Genomic DNA, 19897 nt, shown 5'->3' with positions numbered 1-19897 from the left:
AAAATTAATATTGTCTGCAACTGATCTCTTGTCTGATTGCCATTTTTAATATTAGTTCCAAATGCATAAAAAAACTGTTTGGGATTTTTTTTCTCTCCCTTGCATGCAAAATGAAAAATATCTTTGACTTTTTTACCCCCAATGCATGATTCCGAGTATTTTTTAAAAACCTACTTCCACAATCTCCTGTAATTGCACAGAAGAAATAATACTGAATAATCAATCAGCCTTCTCCTTTACAAGGAGAGTTACCCTTCTCCTCCCACAAAACAGCCTCTTCCACATCTTCTGTAATTTTTCTTTCAAAGAAAACAATTTTCCCTACAACGTTGGTTAACCTTTGCAATAAAGCCAGTACTCCTAAGAGCAATCTGTGCCCTGTGAAGATCTATTTTCTTCCTAAGCCTCATTGACCCAAACCTTAATTGTATTGAGAGAGGATATCATGGGAGAAGAACTTTTGCAAGATCTAATGACCACTTTGGATGCAAAGGTGTATATTTAGGCCCTCATCCTGGTTCTTTCCATTGTTTGCAGTCACCTGCCTTCTTTCAGGAGAAGCATCCTGCCTTATAAACAGGCCTGTGTTTTTGCCTCATTGGATACAACTTAAAATTGTGGGAATCCAAGCGAAAATGCTGGGCATTTATCAGACAACCCACAGTATGCTTTCAGCATCCCAAGTACTGATGCAGCCTACCCCAGAGTCCTGTAAAGGGATTTGCAAACCTCAGCCCTGCAAGATGAATTCTCCCTCAGTCATCTTCCAAGGCTTTCGAATCACTCTCACTTTCCCTGTTCTCTAATGATTTCCTTTCCTTGTCGAACAGGCTTGCACTACTTTTGCATTAAGAATTCAATTATTTGGATCAGATGCTAAAAATATCTCCGGCTCTGATACCGCATAATCCGACAGGGCTGATAAAATACAAGCAAGAGCGCCTAAGGAAATATTTAGAACGTGCTGCTATGGTTACTCTCTGAGCAGGGGTGAACGCCTTTCCCAGCTTCAAAAATCCTTTAAGAAAAGATGCATATCACTTTCATCAGTGGCTGGGCTTGACTTTGAAACTACTTCAGAAAAAAAGTTTTGTACTTCTTTGTAGAGAGGAAATGACCCAGCTATCAACCGTGCTGGAAGGTGGTAACTATCTGGGTCACAGTGCTGGCTCTGGGATGACTGATAGGCTAAATCTGGTCACTGGCCTTCCAGAAAAAATGCCGCCCTGAAGAGAGCGGTCATCTGAGAGATCTTCAAAGCAATAACAGTCCCGCTCCTACGGCACTATTCAACACAAAGCTATTTCCTCTTTTCTAAAGTTACAGAAAAACATGACCTTGAATTGATGTTGGCTCAGAAAAAGATGGAGTTTAGGAAGAAAATGGAGTTGGATTATTTTGAATGAATTGTTACACTCTTTACCTTAGGACACTAGATGTTGAGAAACATATTTCGTATTTGCAAACAGCCTCTAAGACCTAGGAATGGGATGAGCTAGGAATGGGAACATAAATAAATACGATAGGAGGATGAAGCAACCCAATTCGAAACTTCAAAGCTCTAATGGCAGGAGTATTCATGAGAAGGATCACGTTTTAGAAACCGTTATTGACTTTTTCCACTACCAATTAAATTTTCTTTAAAAATCCACTCAAATAAGCAGATTTGAGTAAATACGTTCAAAGCTCAAAATTTACTCAAGAAATGTAGCCTGCTTTTCTGTTAGTCATAGGTCTGAGAGAAGACTGCTGCCTTCTCAAAGTTTAATCATTATTTGCACTCATTCAATGAACCTTCTGTGCATTTTTGAAAATTGTGATTATATGGAATGACTGCTAAAAATGTATTTCACGGGTAGTTGCTGCTTAGTATTCACCTTACTTTACTGTCCCATAAAATAAATGGCACTGATATTTAACACCAGGGGTGTCTCATCCCACCTGTTAAAAGTTATGGCACATTTCTACAACTGAGTGCGATTTTATTGTATCACAGTCTAATGCCCTGATACTGAAGACATTAATAGAAGTACATCCTACTGATTTCACTGGGATTAACCAATTGACCAAAGTGACAGGTACATAGTTCTGCAAGGACCGCTTCTCACATTATTTAATTCCTAGAGGTGTATAATCATAGAATCATAGAGTTGGAAGAGACCACAAGGGCCATCGAGTCCAACCCCCTGCCAAGCAGGAAACACCACCAGAGCACTCCTGACATATGGTTGTCAAGCCTCTGCTTAAAGACCTCCAAAGAAGTATAATCTGTGTTGGGTATTTGTCTGTGCAGGGTCGTTTGTGAAAGTATCTATTTTTCTCAGTCCCACTTCTATCCTCCAAACTCCAAAGGAAATTTTGTAAAAGGAAATTTTGTTTCCACACCCACAATGACCCCTGTGAAGTAGGTTAGACTGAGGTCCTTATATCCCTTGGGTAGCCCCCTCCCATTTCCAGGAGTGGTGAGGCAACATGCTCCCCAGCATGGCCCAATGCAGCAGCAACAACAAAGGTAATTTAATTTAAACAAATGCTCAACTGATTTTTTCCCAATAACCTAAAAGCTGTAGGGAAACATTCTTTAAAAACATTTAAAAATACAGGGAAATTATGTATTAAAACAAGATTAAAGGAAAATATTGAATATGAACAGTTTAAATTTTTCCTTATAATTTACTTATATATATAGGTAAAGGACCCCTGGAAGGTTAAGTCCAGTCAAAGGCGACTATGGGGTTCCAGCACTCATCTTGCTTTCAGGTCAAGGGAGCCAGCATTTGTTCACAGACAGCTTTCTGGGTCATGTGACCAGCATGACGAAACTGCTTCTGGCGCGACTGAACACTGTGACGGAAGCCAGAGCACACAGAAACACCATTTACCTTCCTGCCACAGTGGTACCTACACAGGCGGCAACCATTTTAGGCGTGTCCAACTGACGTGCAACCGCTGACACGCGTGTCCTTTTGGAACAGGAAAAGGGAGGAATGAGGGTGAAACACGTTGGAATGGTGGCAGGGGTATAACACAGCATAATGGGGCATAGCAGGCCTATGCATGATCCACAATGTGTTTGGGGGCCAGGAATGGAACCCCTGTGCAAAATAGTTGCTGTCTGTACCAGACACTTTTTGCTGTAAATACGGTTATAATATTAAGTGCGGTATTATGATTTCAGGTGAGACACAACCATAGAAACTGATGAATACCCAAGTAGTAAACAAACATCTTGCATCCATGTAGAGTTTCTGAATGTAAAAAGCAATAAGAAAAAATAAATTATAGATCTGCTTCTGCACAAAATATCTGGCGTTGAAGTTAGAAACACATTTCCCATCAATATTTGTGCTGGCTTTCTCCTCATGTATTCTTGTGAATTGACATTTTAACCTCATTCAGGTTTGTAATCAAGCCAAGAAAATTCAACTTTGAATGGCATTCATGCTGGCCTAATTTTGGAAGTGGTAGCAGAAGAAAAGGAAAAGTATTATGGATCCTCACATGGTTGCCTTCATAAAACGTTTATAATTATGCACCACTCTCAAAAAGTCACACATAAGTACTGGCTGCCTTTCCAGATCTTCCATCTGCTCTTAATTCCCTAACTTGAAACTCAAACAGGGTGGACTCATTAAATCAAGGCAATTTGAATTTCTGATGAGTAACATGAAGACAAAGTACCATTTTAATCCTTCATTTAAACCATTTCCCATTTGTTCTTCAAATATTTTCTAAACAAAAGTTCCTACCATTTAAATATGTGGCATTAATATTAATTAGAACTTTTTTTCTACACTGAAAATATTTGCTCACATATATTTTGTACCATAGTATACTATCTGTTTAGAACAGGCATGTGGGCCCTTCAGACTACAACTCCCACCATCCCTGATGCTGGCTATGTTGGAGGCTTGTAAGAGTTGGAGTTCAACAACATCTGGAGGCAAAGAGCACAATGGTGACATTTCATTTCTCTCATCTCTGCCATATTTGACTTGCACTTGCACCAACACTGTTGCCTTGTGTCAAATCTCTGCACCAGTTCCACACTTTGACATGTAACATAGTACTAGTATAATGATCCTGCACTTGATCATTTCTGCTTCTTGATTTGAATGGCAAACAGTAGGTCCCAAGAGATCACCTCTTCCCATATCAGCCTGCCCACTTGTTAAAATCAGGACGAGAATGCTCTGTCCTATGACTCATCCAAGGCCAAAAACATGGCTGGGACAAGGGATCAGGCTTTTTGCTACTTGTCTATGAAAATAAGTTCCTGCTGGATCAGGCTGAACATCCCTCCTAGTCCAGCATCTTGTTCTCATGGTGACCAAGTAGACATCTATGGGAAGCCTGAAAGAAGACCGGAGCACAAGAGCATTTCCCCCTCTTATGATTCCCAACGGTGCAGCAATAAAAATGCAAGCACATTTGCAAAGATAAGCAGGTTCCAGTATGGTTTCAAATTGGGTGGGGGGGCTACATGTTGGGTCCCTTCCAACACTACAATTCTATGATTCTATGAATTGGAATCCAGAGGCATACTGCCTCCTAAAGAAAGGGGGGGCTTTTCTCTATCTACTTTGTCCATAGGTAAAGGTAAAGGGACCCCTGACCATTAGGTCCAGTCGTGGCCGGCTCTGGGGTTGCGGCGCTCATCTTGCTTTATTGGCCAAGGGAGTACAGCTTCCAAGTCATGTGGCCAGCATGACTAAGCCGCTTCTGGGGAACCAGAGCAGCGCACGGAAACGCCATTTACCTTCCCGCCGGAGCGGTACCTATTTATCTACTTGCACTTTGACGTGCTTTCGAACTGTTAGGTTGGCAGGAGCAGGGACCAAGCAACGGGAGCTCACCCCATCGCAGGGATTCGAACCACCGACCTTCTGATTGGGAAGTCCTAGGCTCTGTGATTTAACCCACAGTGCCACCCATGTCCTTTGTACATACCCAGGCATAATTTTATACACCTCTAATATGTCTCCTTTTACTCGCCTGTTCTCTCAACTAAGAAGCCTCCAAAGTTGCAACCATTCTGTACAGGGCATTGCTCCATCCTCTTGATTATTTTGCTGGCCCTTTCTGACCATTTTCCAGCTCTACAGAATCCTTTTTGAGGTGAAGCAACAGGAAATGCAAACAGTATTCCACATGCAGTCACACCATAGATTTGTAAAATGGCATTATGATATTGACAGCTTTATTTTCAGTTCCTTTCTTAATGATCCCTAGCATGGAATTCATCTTTCTCACAGCTGCAGAACACTGGGTCTATTCTCTTTGAAAGAAGTAAAATAAATCCCTTAGGGCCTGGAGATTTTTTTGAGCCCTGGACAAGAAAACTACTGACCCCAGAAGTGTTGTTCCTCCTTTGGCACCACTCCTGCCTGCCTCTTACTTTTTCCTCAGACATACTGTACCATAACATCCTTTTCATATCTGCCTAGGACTGAGGCAGTATGACAGCATGAATATTGTTCTGAAGGAAGGAAAACAGAGCCTAGGAACATTGGACATAATTTCATCAGAAAGGAGAAGGATGGCTGGCCAATCCCATCGACCTTGAAATAAATGTAGTGAAAAAGAAAACAGAAGCAAAACTTACTGGCAGATGGGAACGGGTTCCTTACTGCATGTTCCTCCATTTTTGCAATATGCCTCGGGACAATCTGGAGGGTGGGAAAATAAGTTACAAAAATTATTTAAGTATGACAAGAGTTCTTGACATATGCAAAACATTGGACATATTCATTAGACAATATACAGTTAGAAGATTTACCATCTAAAGGATAATATTCAATAACTACTTGAGATAAGTTTATATTTTATACTTTTAAAAAAATCCACACATACACCAAATCCACAACCACACCCTGTTTTGCCTATACAACTTAGCTTATATATTTCAATACATACATACAGTAGTACTAAATGTGCTGTATTGTCAAAGTCAAGCCCCATTTATTTCAATGGGACAATTAAACACATGCCTTTCTTAATTTATAAAGGGCATGGTCCAGCTGACTTCAACAGTACTAAATGGCTGGATCACACCTAATATTTCTATGTTACCATAAGATGCCTATTCAGTTTTAGACACAGAACTCTACTATACAGTGTAGAAGGTGATATTGACTGGTTTACTGAGGCAAATCCTACTTTTCTATTGGTGCTAGCTCTGGGTTTTGAGAGGTCCTTGAACAAAAGTCCCTCAGTGGAACTCTCCCCTCCCGCCCTTCCTGCAAGTGCTTATTTCTGCCTCTGAACCCAATACACACAATGGCCCATGAAGAAATGGGAAGTGAGCGAGCCAGCAGTGGCAGTGGCAGTGGCAGTTTCTCCTACTCACTTCCACGGTTTGCTGCTGCTTTCTTTCTGTGCCAGAGAGAAATGACGAATAGGTGGCACTGGCAAAAGGAACAGCAACAAGGCCAAGTAGGTGCAGCATAGGCCCTGCCACGTGCCCAGTGATGCTGACCTCAGATGCTGACCCTGTTTTCTATTTTAAGTTTCAAATATCTATGCCCATTTAACATTACTCATTAGGGTTGTCAGCTTGCAAACCAAAGACTCTCCCATACTTTGACTCTAGCATTGAACTGATAGATTAAAGAAGCTACAAGCTTTTTTTTAAAAAAACCCTCTTTCTTTGATCACACCTCCTTCCTTGTTTTTCTTGTACAGTGGTACCTCGGGTTAAGAACTTAATTCGTTCTGGAGGTCCATTCTTAAGCTGAAACTGTTTTTAACCTGAGGTACCACTTTAGCTAATGTGGCCTCCCGCTGCTGCCACGTGATTTCTGTTCTCATCCTGAAGCAAAGTTCTTAACCCGAGGTACTATTTCTGGGTTAGTGGAGTCTGTAACCTGAAGCGTCTGTAACCCAAGGTACCACTGTACCTACTGTGTAGCTTGCTATAGCAAACAAAGGAGATGGAGAGAAGAAAGGAGCTGGAAAACATGGGAGAGAAAAGCCACAGCTGCTTTGTGGTACAGGGGAGTTTATGAGTTGCAACCTGGCAACTCTAATCTCAGACAATTTCACCGCCTTTAATGCGTTTAGTTTTGGTACAGCATGTATTTTCTCTCCCAAATATGTCTAAACACAGTTACACACTCAAAATGCACATAAGCATTATCCAAGATAAATTCAAAAACATTTCATTGCAGTGAACCCTTCATGATTTTCCACATCAGTGACGCTGAGGTGGTGGACTCCACCATGCATGGGAACGCAGCCCGCTTCATCAACCACTCATGTGAGTGGTTTTCTGTAGGCTAAAGAAAAATCCTGTTTATTGTGAATGAAATTTTGACTAAAAAATTGGCAGACTACCTGAACAGCTAGACTCATCAGGAGCAAAATCAATGCAATCTACAATACCATCACATCGCCGAGAAACTGGAATACAGCTATTAGTCGATGGACACAACAAAGACCCATTGAAGCAATCTTTAATAGCTAAATGAAAGGAGAAACAAACAAGATGGTTAGAGAGCCTTGTTACTTAGTGATACAACATAGCAACAAGACAAATAGTTGGTTATTCACTTTAACCTTACAGAAATGTTATAGGGTTTGTTCTGGTTTCTAGTCATCTTTGTAGCAGCCCCTTTAAATCCATATTGTTAGTTTTAATCTATAAAGTTCTAAACTGCTTGCTTCTGGATGTGTGCAGGAGTTTAATTTCATTCCTATGCTCCATTGTGTTCTCTAATTTCCCCGTGGAGATCCAGGCATGCTCTGTCTATGGAATATTTCTGACGACAACTGAAAATGTACCTGTTTAGCCAGGCACTTCCCTGTCTTTAATATTGGTCCTCAGCATTCCCAGTTTACTGTGATTGATTTTTGAATTTTGTTTTATTGAGCTGGTCATATTGTATTATTTTATTTATATATAAAACACCTTGGGGTCCCCCCCCCCACAATGGAAAGTATATAAATTATCAGTATGTGTGGGTGTGTTTGTGTATTATTACAATAATAATAGATAAATAATACATTTGACAGTGCATGTGACATACGCTCAACACTCTCAAAATATGTGTCATGTGACTGTGTGTTGACAAGAATTCTCAACAGATGCTCCAGAAGTGTTTATCTTTCCAGTGGGCATGCTTCAAATACTATCCCTTAAGGCCATTCTGTACAATGAATGTACACAGTTTGACCGCTCAGCAGTTGATGACTCAGTGGACTGTCTGAACTGACTCCATTGAAAAGTATGACATGGTTTGAAACATCTCTGCATATTGTATGGCGGCTCCCCATTTGTGGAATGCTCTCCCCAGGGAGGTTGGCTGGTGCCAGCATTATATATCTTTAGTTGCCAGGCAAAAACTTTCCTCCATACCTAGGCCATTGGCCTTTAACTATCTTGGGCCTTTTAGAAGTGGGTGAGATGTTTTTAATGTATCTCTTTTCCCCCTTGGTTTTTTGTTTTTTTAAAAATGTTTGGCTGTAAGTCTCTTTGGGTTGCCTTGGGCAAGATAAAGTGACTAACAAAATTAATAAATTAAATTAAATTTAAAATGTGATGGTTGTTTCACATATGCAAATTGTTGCTTGATGTTTCATCCACAATGCAATAAATATGCATTTGTACACCCTGTGAGGTAGGTTTGGCTGAGAGGCAGTGACTGGCTCACAGTCACCCACTGACCTTCATGGTCAAGTAGGGGTTTCAGTCCCTGGTCTCCCAGGCCCTAGTCCAACACTACAACACACTGGTGCTCTCCCCCCCCCCCATGGCTCTAGCTTGCAGTTCTGTGGTATTTGGTAGGCCCTGAAACCTCGATGGTGACTGGCAAGAGATCTGTCTGTTTTATTTTGTATGTAGTGTATGCTTTGCTTTCCCAATATACAAAATTAATCACACTGTTCAGAAAAGGAACAAGAATATAACTTGCATTTCAGGACCAAAGATGTGTATGCTGTATGCCAGAGATGACTTTTATTTAACTTAATATTGAAACTATGCAGCTAGATGAAAATAATTACACATTGCTTCCATGCAAGAGAGTATTTATCCCGGTACCAATAAATCACCAAATATTCTAAAATGTTCTATTTTGTGTTGCAAAAATTAAAACACACTGTGCTTGCAAGCATAAAAATATCTATCCTGTTTTTTCACCTAAAACTGTATACTGCCATGCAGCAGCATTCCACTATAATCTCTAAGATCATCTAACGTCAAAGAATTCTAAAGGGATAATCTTGGAGGAAATGCATAAGCCTCCAACTAATTCATGATGGGATCACTGATCAACAGGATGTGACCCAAATGCCTGTGCTTAGTCTTCCAGAAACTAACAGCGTTTTGTCATTAGAGCTACTATAATTAATGAAATGTTCTGTAGTATTGTCTGAGATTATTATTTTTCAATATCATTGTTTAAGAGACTATGGACAGATTTCTTCCCACCCCAATGGCATTGTTGGTTGACTAATTTCACATTCAGGAGAATTGGTCTCAGAATGGGATAAAAAAAATTTAAAAACCAAGGAAATGACAAATGTATGCACAGCTACAAAGGTCTGATATCATTTATCCATTCAAAGCCAGGGCATTACTAACAAATTCTGAAAGTAGCTGCATCAGCAAATAACAATGGCGTATGCCCACTTCAGCAACAATACAATCTCTTTAATTGTATTATTACATACGAATGCAACAGCATTACTACAGGCAAGTGCTGGGCAACTATGAATAGGCAGCGAGTCCTGCTTGTGTTTCAGGGCTTTCAAACCCACAAGGAATGACTGGGTGGTTGAGGGCAACTGTGTTAATTCAAGAATAACTACAGTGAAATCACCGTAAATTCACCAAATGACACCGAGAGCCACATTAGAGACAGGTATCTCAAGGTATTTCATGTGATTCAAATTTTGAACACAGAGCAGAAAAAAACTATTCAAAATAGCAGATAGTATGTCCCATTTGATGGATCTAGCAATCTGAATTTACAGCAGATAATTACTGAACATGAACTTTTTGACTACATAATCTTTGAACCTTCTGACCACAACTTGTATCACCCCATAATGTCACATCTCAGAGTTTCAGACAGATCCCACACAGAGGTAAATCAAATATCCCTTAGCTTGACTGAACTCAGCATTTTAGCAGCAAATGATAAGATTTAATGAATTAATTATTTTGACTTTGATTAGTTTGGAGAGTTCACCTTTCAGTAGGATTAGTTCAATTAGCTCAATTTATGAGGACTACTTGATTTTTAGATAGTTTTTTCAGTTAGTTTGGTTAATATGAAGTGATCGGATTCATTAGTGCTGAGGTACGATTTCAGAAGTATTCAAAAATCATTTTGAAGCAAGAAAAAAGAGTGGTGCAAACCCACTGTGGGACACATTTTTGCCAATGATTTTGACTGCCTTAATTGGTGAACTTCCAGAGTGGAATTATGGAATTATTAACTGAGAGTATGTGACAGTTTTAATTGTTCATAATTGTTCTTAAATATTTTTATTGTATTTTTATTGTTGTTTACATTTATGATTCCCCCTTTTCACTTTGTGTAATCTCCATAAAGAATCCTTTATTTAGCTGTGATTAAGATCTTTAATCCATATTGATTCTGCATAAGAGACAATTTTTAGAATAATACTATAGCATTTAAAATATTAAACATTATGCTTCTTTAATAGTAAGTATGCTCCTAAAAGAATCAGTTCCTCATCCATGACACTAAACACTATCCAAACAAGCAAAACATTCTTGTTGTGTGTGTGTAAAATGGAAGTATGGTGAGAATGAAAAGCATAATGCACACAACAGAAAAATGAAAATTATTTCAGCATTTAATTATAAAAATAAAAACCAAATAGTATCACAATTACAAGCAATATATTTCAGCAGCCAAATACAGTGGTACCTCAGGTTAAGTACTTAATTCGTTCCGGAAGTCCGTACTTAACCTGAAACTGTTCTTAACCTGAAGCACCACTTTAGCTAATGGGGCCTCCTGCTGCTGCCGTGCCACCAGAGCATGATTTCTGTTCTCATCCTGAAGCAAAGTTCTTAACCTGAAGCACTATTTCTGGGTTAGCGGAGTCTGTAACCTGAAGCATATGTAACTTGAAGCATATGTAACCTGAGGTACCACTGTACAGGAATATTTTAAAATTCCACCTAAATGTTAATAACAAAGGGGACAAACTCTGAAGGGATAGCAAGGGAAAGTTTGGGATTTGACTCTTTCCAAGCACTAATGCAACACAGAAGGGTTGTAAGAAGTCAAACTAAACACAATCATTTTGATAAGTTATGGTCTCCGTATATCAACTATGTAAATAGAAATGATGTTAATGTAAGACATCCAGCCACTCAGGCTTAAGGAGAAATTATGTAACAGATAGCTGAAGCCTTCACAATGCACTTAATAATTTAGTTATTTTACTATGTCCCCGCTCAACTTTTCTTTTCACATGCAATTGATATAGACATGTACCACTCTACATGTTTTGTTGGACTTGATCGATATTACTTTACTACAAATTTTAAAAACATTATATTAAAAAAATAACGAGGGGAGCAGATGCACCTCACCAGGAGGTGCATTCCGTAAGTGGGGGACCAGTACTGAGAAGCTCTGACATCAGCTAGGCAGCACTCAGCGATGGCACCAACAACCTTCTAAGGACACCAAACTTTTATATAGGGGTAGGGTAGGTTTCTGAAATAATCAGATGGCCCCAGTAACCACAAAGACAATCCTGTAGGGAACTGTGTACAGTTTTACCCTAAGTATTTACAGGAATGCTCAAACCTAGATGGAGACTTTGGCTATTTTTGTTGTTTTTATGGATACTCAAGGAAAGTTTGTCACAGACAGATCCAAATTGCTACAATTTTCTCAGCAATCTATCACCTGATACAGTTATTCTGTGTGCAGAAACATCCTCCTTTATGTCAATTGTTGGTAAGGGTTAGGCATTTGAGTCCGCCATATGTGACTATTCAGAACGAGGGACTGCTCAGGAATGAGGTTTGAGCAGCTTTTATTCTCTGCATATAGTTAAGATATTGGCAAGGACTTAACTGTAACTCTAGAATTCTCTGGCTGTTTTAATGTTTATACTTAAGTTGCATTTCTTGCTTTGCAGTTAATGAATATTGCATGCAGTCCAGGTTCTCTGATAGTTAAAACTGACTTTTGTGAGGGACAATTAACACCATCCTATTAATGTTTCATGATGCTAATATGACATTTATGTTGGATCTTGAATGCTAATGAAGTTTTTGTGGGTGCAACTATATTTGTTTCCACCACAGGGGATGGAGGTAGGGGAAAACAGACTCGGCCCTTTAAAAATAAAATAAAATTCATTAACACTTTGTCTGTCTTTCAAGGCTTATAGGGATACAACCCAGATCCTATTAATGGCAGAATAAAGGACAGGAAAATCATTTTTCAGTCACTGCTGTCAGCAGTGAAGCCACACTCTACTTGGGCAAATGAGCAATGTATACCTACCTACCATTAATTCAATTTTTATTCCTTCTCTGTTTTAAATCATGCAGTTTAAAAAAATAAAATAAATAAGTGAGATTATATCCTGTTTGTAAGAATTTGGGATGGTGGAAGGACTGGCTAAGTACAACATTTGTAACCATAAGCAGTAATTTCATGCTTCTGGAAGACAGAGCAGGAAATAAAATCCACCATATTAATCGTTATAATGCAACATTAACATATATACCCTACTATCAAGCTTTTCTGTCAGCACTGCTGGAATCCTCCTGTCTACACAAATCTTTAAATCACACATGGCAAGAATTTTGTGGTGGCAGTAGTAGTGGAGATGAGGGTTTACAAAGATCTGAGTGAAAGATTTTCTGATTGCCTCCCTTTTCATTCTGGATTTAAGTTTTATCTCTACAGAACATATTCAACTACACCACCCCAGTCTAGTGCCTGGTCTGGGAAAGGAATTTTCACTCAATAAAAACTGGGGCTCAAAACTCAGAAAAGGATCTAGGTGGCTTGCGGTACAGATCAGGAATTTATAACAGGAAGGGAAACAATATGCATTAAATGATAGGAGCCACATGGCTTGCTAGTTCAGGAGAGATAACGTAAAAAACACACATGTAGCAATGTTTTATGTCTGCTAGCCCTCATGACAGTCGCAAACATTTAATACAAATGTGTAGCACGTTAATACTAAAAAGAAATAGAACATGGTATATTGATTTTCAGTAGATTACAGCATACTATTTTTATATTTTTAATAGGACTTTTTCCCAGGTAAATGTGCACAGGATTGCTGCCTAACAGTGTAATCTCTATATAAATTTACACACAATTAAGTCCCATTGAATTTAACAAGGCTTACTCCTAGAAAACTGACTTTAGAATTGTAACCCAGATCTATTAATATGATGTGCTCTCTTGCAGAAACATGAGCAGAAATAAGTTCTATCTGTAAGTGCTATCTCATTTGCTTCCATGAGAGGCAGCACAAAGGGATTCATAAAAATAGCTGCACCTTCCCCTGAAGTAAATGAGCAAGTCTGCTCATACAAGGAGATTTATGCGCCCATTTGTATATATACAGAGTGAGGTCATCTTTTCTTTATTCGTCATTTTTGAACCAACAAAATTGCCATACATGCAAATGGGCTTACCTCCAGTGCCAGTATTCCAAATATACAGTATAAACAGTATTTTAAATTAAATTAACTCTTTTGAGTGGCTCCCAGTGGGCATACATAAGCCTCTTCTAGGTCTTGCCAGTAACTGAGGTGCATACCTTATTTTAGTTTTTTAATCTTATATTTATCTTATAAAATTATCTTAACTATTTTGAAACTTCCATCAGTCCAAGAATGCACACAAAGATATCTTTATCACAGGTATTCAACCCAATGGTTTAAACTCAAGGAAGAAATTTGTTATATGGGAGGGTATCATGGAGCCATGCCTTTAATTTTTCATCCCCTAAAAGTCAATTCCACTTCTTAATAACATCAGAGGGCAGGCAAATGTAGACTCTTTATGTGCACAAGATTGATCTGTTATTATATTGATGCTGCAAATCTTTAGAATATGTAGTAGCTGGATCCATTCCCATTCTGCTGTATCAAGTAGAGACTATGACCAAGTCAGACCTTTAAGCGTCAGTTTCCTAGCCCCGATGATTCAATACTAATTCAATAATAATTGAGGCAAACTATAAATTATAATTCGCCTCAAATGTGATAAGATTGCTGTAGGGTGCACTGGGAATTTCTAAAGACCCCTGGGACTTATCTTTGTTATTCGTCCATGTGACATATCATTCAATATTATGTTATACTAGTTGGCAGGGTCCCATGGACTGCAAGAAGATCAAACCTATCCATTCTTAAGGAAATAAGCCCTGAGTGCTCACTGGAAGGACAGATCCTGAAGCTGAGGCTCCAATACTTTGGCCACATCATGAGAAGAGAAGACTCCCTGGAAAAGACCCTGATGCTAGGAAAGATTGAGGGCACAAGGAGAAGGAGACGACAGAGGATGGGATGGTTGGACAGTGTTCTTGAAGCTACGAACATGAGTTTGACCAAGCTGCGGGAGGCAGTGGAAGACAGGAGTGCCTGGAGTGCTCTGGTCCATGGGGTCACGAAGAGTTGGACACGACTAAACAACAACAGTGGACAGGGGGTCAAGTAAAAATAAATAAACCAAACATTACCCATAGAATCATAATATTTTACATTGATTTTGGGTTGTAGTTTTTGTATACAATGAACTTACGACAATTGGCTTCATCTTCATTGAACCTACAGTCGGCCACACCATCGCATCTCAGGAGTGATGGGATACACGACTTGTTAGCACACTGGAATTCCGCTTCCTTGCAATGTCTCGGGTAGGCTGTGGTAGGTTGCTCGGTAGGGCAGGCCCTTTCATCAGTCCCATCAATGCAGTCTTCCACTCCATTGCACTTTGCAGAAAGAGGCACACACTGCTTTACGTAGCTGCATGTGTATCTCTCACTGCCACACGTTTGAGGTTGTGGTACAATTGGTCCTAGGGGGAAAGGATGTGGAAAAGAATTTCAATTATAGGATGATCTGCTTGAATTACAGGGCCAGGGAGCCTCCTTACCTTTTCAGGGAGCCTTCTTACCCTATCACCTACTGTTTTCAGAAATCTGCAGAGTGAACTTAGGCTCCACACTTACATGGGAGTATGTTATTTCTCACTGAGTAGGCATGCTTTGAATTAGTTGCAGCTTTTTAACCACTTCTTTCTGGAATAATGCATCTGACATAGGAGATATTGAGTAAAAGGTAAGATTGCTGCAACTTGCTACACAAGCCTAAGCATTTATATTTACAAGAAAATCCCACTCCCAGGTAAATATTTTTTTGGCATTGTAACCTTAATTTCCTTTATAATCACAGGCAGTCAAACCTTCTTTTTCTTTTTTGTACTTCTGAAAAAGAGTCATCCTCTTTGCCTTGAATAATGAGAGTGTTTAAATCCTTGGCAGAATTAGGGCCTAAGTATTTATGCCATTCTGACAACTTGCTCTTTGGAAGAAGAATTTAACAGAGGTCAGGATACATAAGGACCAAGGCTATGATTCAAGCAAGCTTATTTAGAAGGAGGTTTGAGAAAGAAATCAATTGGAGTACATCAAAATAAATGTGTTTAGGATTGAGAGGCCAATATAGTTAAGAATGAAAAGTGGTGGTCCTGAGATTCAGTGAAGAAATATCTGATGGTTGATCAAATTCTTATCTCCATAAATCCAGTCCAAAGCTATACAATAAAGACTTGTGTTTTTTTTAACTGTTTGCACATTTCATTAACATTAATGATCCAGTATTTCTTCTAGCACCAAACTTTGGCTGGAATTAGTTAGATCTTACTGTTGACATAGCTAACACAGATATATGCTATGGTATTCTTTGGTTCCTGAAGCAGAAAGGCAGTAATAAACATTTATATATAGTCTAAATGAAATGTTTCAATTTAGAAAAAATTGGAAGTATAACACACTGCTGTTTATTATGTGAGATAAATGAGGTTCTCCCCCTTCAGGATATTTTTAAGTATCAACATCCCAGGTAATAAACATACCCATTCACCCCTTCTTTGTAATTGCACTATCCTAAAATGGTATTAAGTATAGCATGCTACTGCCAATTTGCCATTCAAAGTGGACAATGATGCAACTTCTTGTGTGAGTGATGGTGCCCCATTAAAAGAGCTACAATACTATTTATTATATTTTCATACCCTTTACTCAATCACCTCAGCTCAATGTACCGAGTTCTTGCCCATCCCATTTTATCCTCACAACAAACTTGTGATACTGGCCAAGCTGAGAGGGAATGACGGGCCCAAGATCGCTCAGAGAGTTTCATGGCTGATGAGGATTTGAACCTTGGTTTCCCTGGGCCCTATCTGACACTCTAAGAATTTATACCACATAAAATCTAAAACCCAAAGGCTCATTTTCTGTGACATTCTGTGACAATAAAGGAGTGGTCATTGTAACCAAAACACAGAGGACACAATCCAGGGAAAGTTTAGCATGCTGATGATGCACTGTGAAGTAAGCACGGGAAGTTTCCAAAATCACATTAATTTCAGTGGGACTTTGGCATACAGTGGTACCTCGGGTTACATATGCTTCAGGTTACACACTCCGCTAACCCAGAAATAGTGCTTCAGGTTAAGAACTTTGCTTCAGGATAAGAACAGAAATCGGGCTTCGGTGGTGCGGTGGCAGCAGGAGGCCCCATTAGCTAAAGTGGTGCTTCAGGTTAAGAACAGTTTCAGGTTAAGAACGGACCTCCAGAACAAATTAAGTACTTAACCTAAGGTACCACTGTAGTTAACTTTCTCCTATGTGCACTGTGTATATACCAACAAAGCAAAATTATACTTAAAAACCACAAATTTCTGCTTTGATAAGAACCAACAAACTCTGATGACTGTACCCATATTTACCAAAACATTGTGAATTTCTAATGAATTTAAGAGAAAAATGCTGCTCTTAAGGCCTTTGTCAAGAAAATATATGTTAGGGGTGTGCACTGGCTCTGTGTGGGCCAACTAATGAGGTGAACTGGGATTTTTTGCTGCCTTCCTGAAGGGCAATGTCAGGGTGCTCACAAAACCTTGTGTTGTTCTGTTGCTTTGTTTCTGGACTTTTTTTATACTGTATAGTTGTGTGTTTTACTATATATTTTTATCTTTCTCTAGCTTTTCTGTGGGCTTTGCTTTTTTTCTTAAAGCAGAGCAGTGGAGGATTTTTAAAGAAACGACAACCCCAAAAACTTGATTTCAGGTTTTTTTTAAAAAAACAAACAAACAAATGTTGCTCTACTTTAACAATAAATAAACAAATTGCTAATCAGAACTCTACAGGCAGCATTCCAGACAGTCTCATGTTGTAAGATGTACTAGAGATGAAAAGTATCATGAAGAGAAGGCCACACAGAGGATACATAAACAGAAATAATTCTAACATGAATGGTTTATGGAGGGGGAACCAGAAGGTTGCACCTTGTAATGCAGAACTGAAACTACAATGCTTGAGAGCTGACTCAGAAAATTCCTAGGATGGCAAACCAGACGAGCCAACATTTACTCATTTAATTTCATAAAATTTATGCACTGCTTGATGTAAACAAAAAACTCGAAGTGGTTTACAAAAAGATAAAACAATTAAATCACAAAAAATACATTACAGGAAGCCTTCTGGATAGCACAAAAAACTAGTGGAATGGGAAAGCTGGTGTGATGGTTCAAACTTTTAAAACATGTACAAGCAAGAATACACATCACTTGGCCACTTCTTAATTGTTTTAAGGTGAGAAAGAACAAGACTCCCACCCATCCCCTGTGCTTTTCCCTACTCATGAAGGATTATGGAGGGAAATGAATTATTTCTCCCACTAAAAGCTTCTGGACCTATTTATCTGCAATTTGGCAGGTCTAATACAGTCTTAATGAGCTTCCATGTAAAAAATAATATATTTTTTATTTATACCCCGCCCAAATATTCCATCCATTTTGGTCAAGGAAAACATTATAGCTGTTTTTAGATTCCCCATTATGGTGAATAGGGGCCACAGAGTTTTAGATTATACAGAGTAGCCTGGAACCTAAACCACAAAATGAAGTGATGAGACCACAAAATAACACACAAACAGATCTGAATCTTAAAAGTGTTTAAAGCTACAGATACAACACAAATCTTGTGGCTGTGTCCAATGCTAATATACGTCAATGGTTTCTGTGATCCCCAAAGAAGAGCACAGGCTCCTAACACATCAGAGACTAGAATATTTTCATACAGCTTTGTACCATTATAATAGTTTGTTGCTACTACCAGTAAAGGTAAAGGGACCCCTGACCATTAGGTCCAGTTGTGACTGACTCTGGGGATGCAGCACTCATCTCGCTTTACTGGCCAAGGGAGCCGGCGTACAGCTTCCGGGTCATGTGGCCAGCATGACTAAGCCGCTTCTAGCGAACCAGAGCAGCGCACGGAAACGCCGTTTACCTTCCCACCGGAGCAGTACCTATTTATCTACTTGCAGTTTGATGTGCTTTCAAACTGCTAGGTTGGCAGGAGCTGGGACCGAGCAATGGGAGCTCACCCCGTCACAGGGATTCGAACCGCCAACCTTCTGATCAGCAAGTCCTATGCTCTGTGGTTTAACCCACAGCGCCACCCGTGTTGCTACTACTAGTGGGATGCAATATTGTGCTTATATGTTACGGGGTGTGAGGGAGTACGAGAAGCTATTTTGTGTGTTATTGTTTTCCTCTCTCTTAACAAAGAATTATGGATAGTTTGGAAGTTACAGTGCTAAATGCATCATTTCACTTGGGCAGTTAGAACTGCCAGCAATTGCTGATCACAGTAAGCCTAACTCCTTGGTAGGCAGTTGGCAGGTCCTCCAGATGATTTGTGCCCTCACTAGTAGCCAAAGCAATGAAGTCATGAACTAGGCTGGCACGCCACTGAACTCTGATCTGACTCTCGGGGCCTTAGCAACACTTGGAAATTACATCCTGTTAGATACAACCTTTCAGGTTAAGAACAGCTGACTGACTGATGGCTAAACAAGACATCTCTGTCTGCAGAGAGTACTTCCCAGTGGCTCCTCAGTACTGTCTTCTAGCAGTAGGGGTGGTTTCTAGGCATGATGCAAAAATTATAATCCCCTCTTAAATTATGAAAATCCTGTGCATGATTATGTAGTAGTAAGTCCCACTGGGTTTAGAATTGCAGCCTTAGGATTGAATAAGTGGTTTGTTTTCAGATGCCCTTTTCTTCTAGCTGCCCTAAAGACATTTGATTTCAATATTAAATAATAAACATTGATAAAGTACTTTCAAGTGTTGAAAAAGTTTGATATCAGCATAGGGACAAATTTCCTTGGTCAGGATTTGAATTATTTCCCACAAATATCAGAAAAGGGGGAAGAGTAAGATGTACATTAAGTCAATATAATAATTACTAGACCTAGGGTGCAGTCCTAATGCCAAATCTGCTGGCGTGAGTGAAGACCTAGTACATCTTTAGCTGAGCCGGGAGGTTTCCAGCTCAACAGGGCTACACTAACTTAAGTTTGCAGCCAGAAAAACACTGGTGTATATCCTCCAAGTCAGCTCAGCAGAACCCATGTGGATCTTAAACCAGTGCAAGTCCTGGAAAAGCAGTGTGGTGTGGGTGTGGCAGGAGGGAAGGGGACTTAGACTACAGCACATCCAAACCCATTCAGCAAGACCCGGGAACCAGACAAAAGGGGTGGTGTAACTCAAACACGATTTAAAAGTTTGCTTTCCCTCTCCCAGGCTTATACCTGCTCAGCCAGCAGCAGCCTTACATCTGAACAGAGTGTGGATCTGGC

General features: G+C 39.5%; 1 protein-coding gene across 3 annotated transcripts in view; it reads right to left on the bottom strand.

The window, feature by feature from the left end:
• Positions 1-19897, bottom strand: part of MALRD1 (MAM and LDL receptor class A domain containing 1) — a gene marked incomplete at its 5' end in the record, with an annotated part of 228456 nt that overhangs the window by 43728 nt on the left and 164831 nt on the right. For all 3 annotated transcript variants that reach the window (XM_081931395.1, XM_081931397.1, XM_081931396.1), the window contains 3 exons: positions 5606-5669; positions 7336-7461; positions 14769-15044. In XM_081931395.1, the coding sequence (XP_081787521.1) occupies positions 5606-5669; positions 7336-7461; positions 14769-15044 (466 nt within the window). The remainder of the gene's footprint in view (positions 1-5605; positions 5670-7335; positions 7462-14768; positions 15045-19897) is intronic.

Source organism: Podarcis melisellensis (assembly GCF_964234715.1).
Source record: "Podarcis melisellensis genome assembly, chromosome: 12".
Taxonomy (NCBI): Eukaryota; Metazoa; Chordata; class Lepidosauria; order Squamata; family Lacertidae; genus Podarcis; species Podarcis melisellensis.
This window is presented reverse-complemented; position numbering and strand designations above follow the sequence as displayed.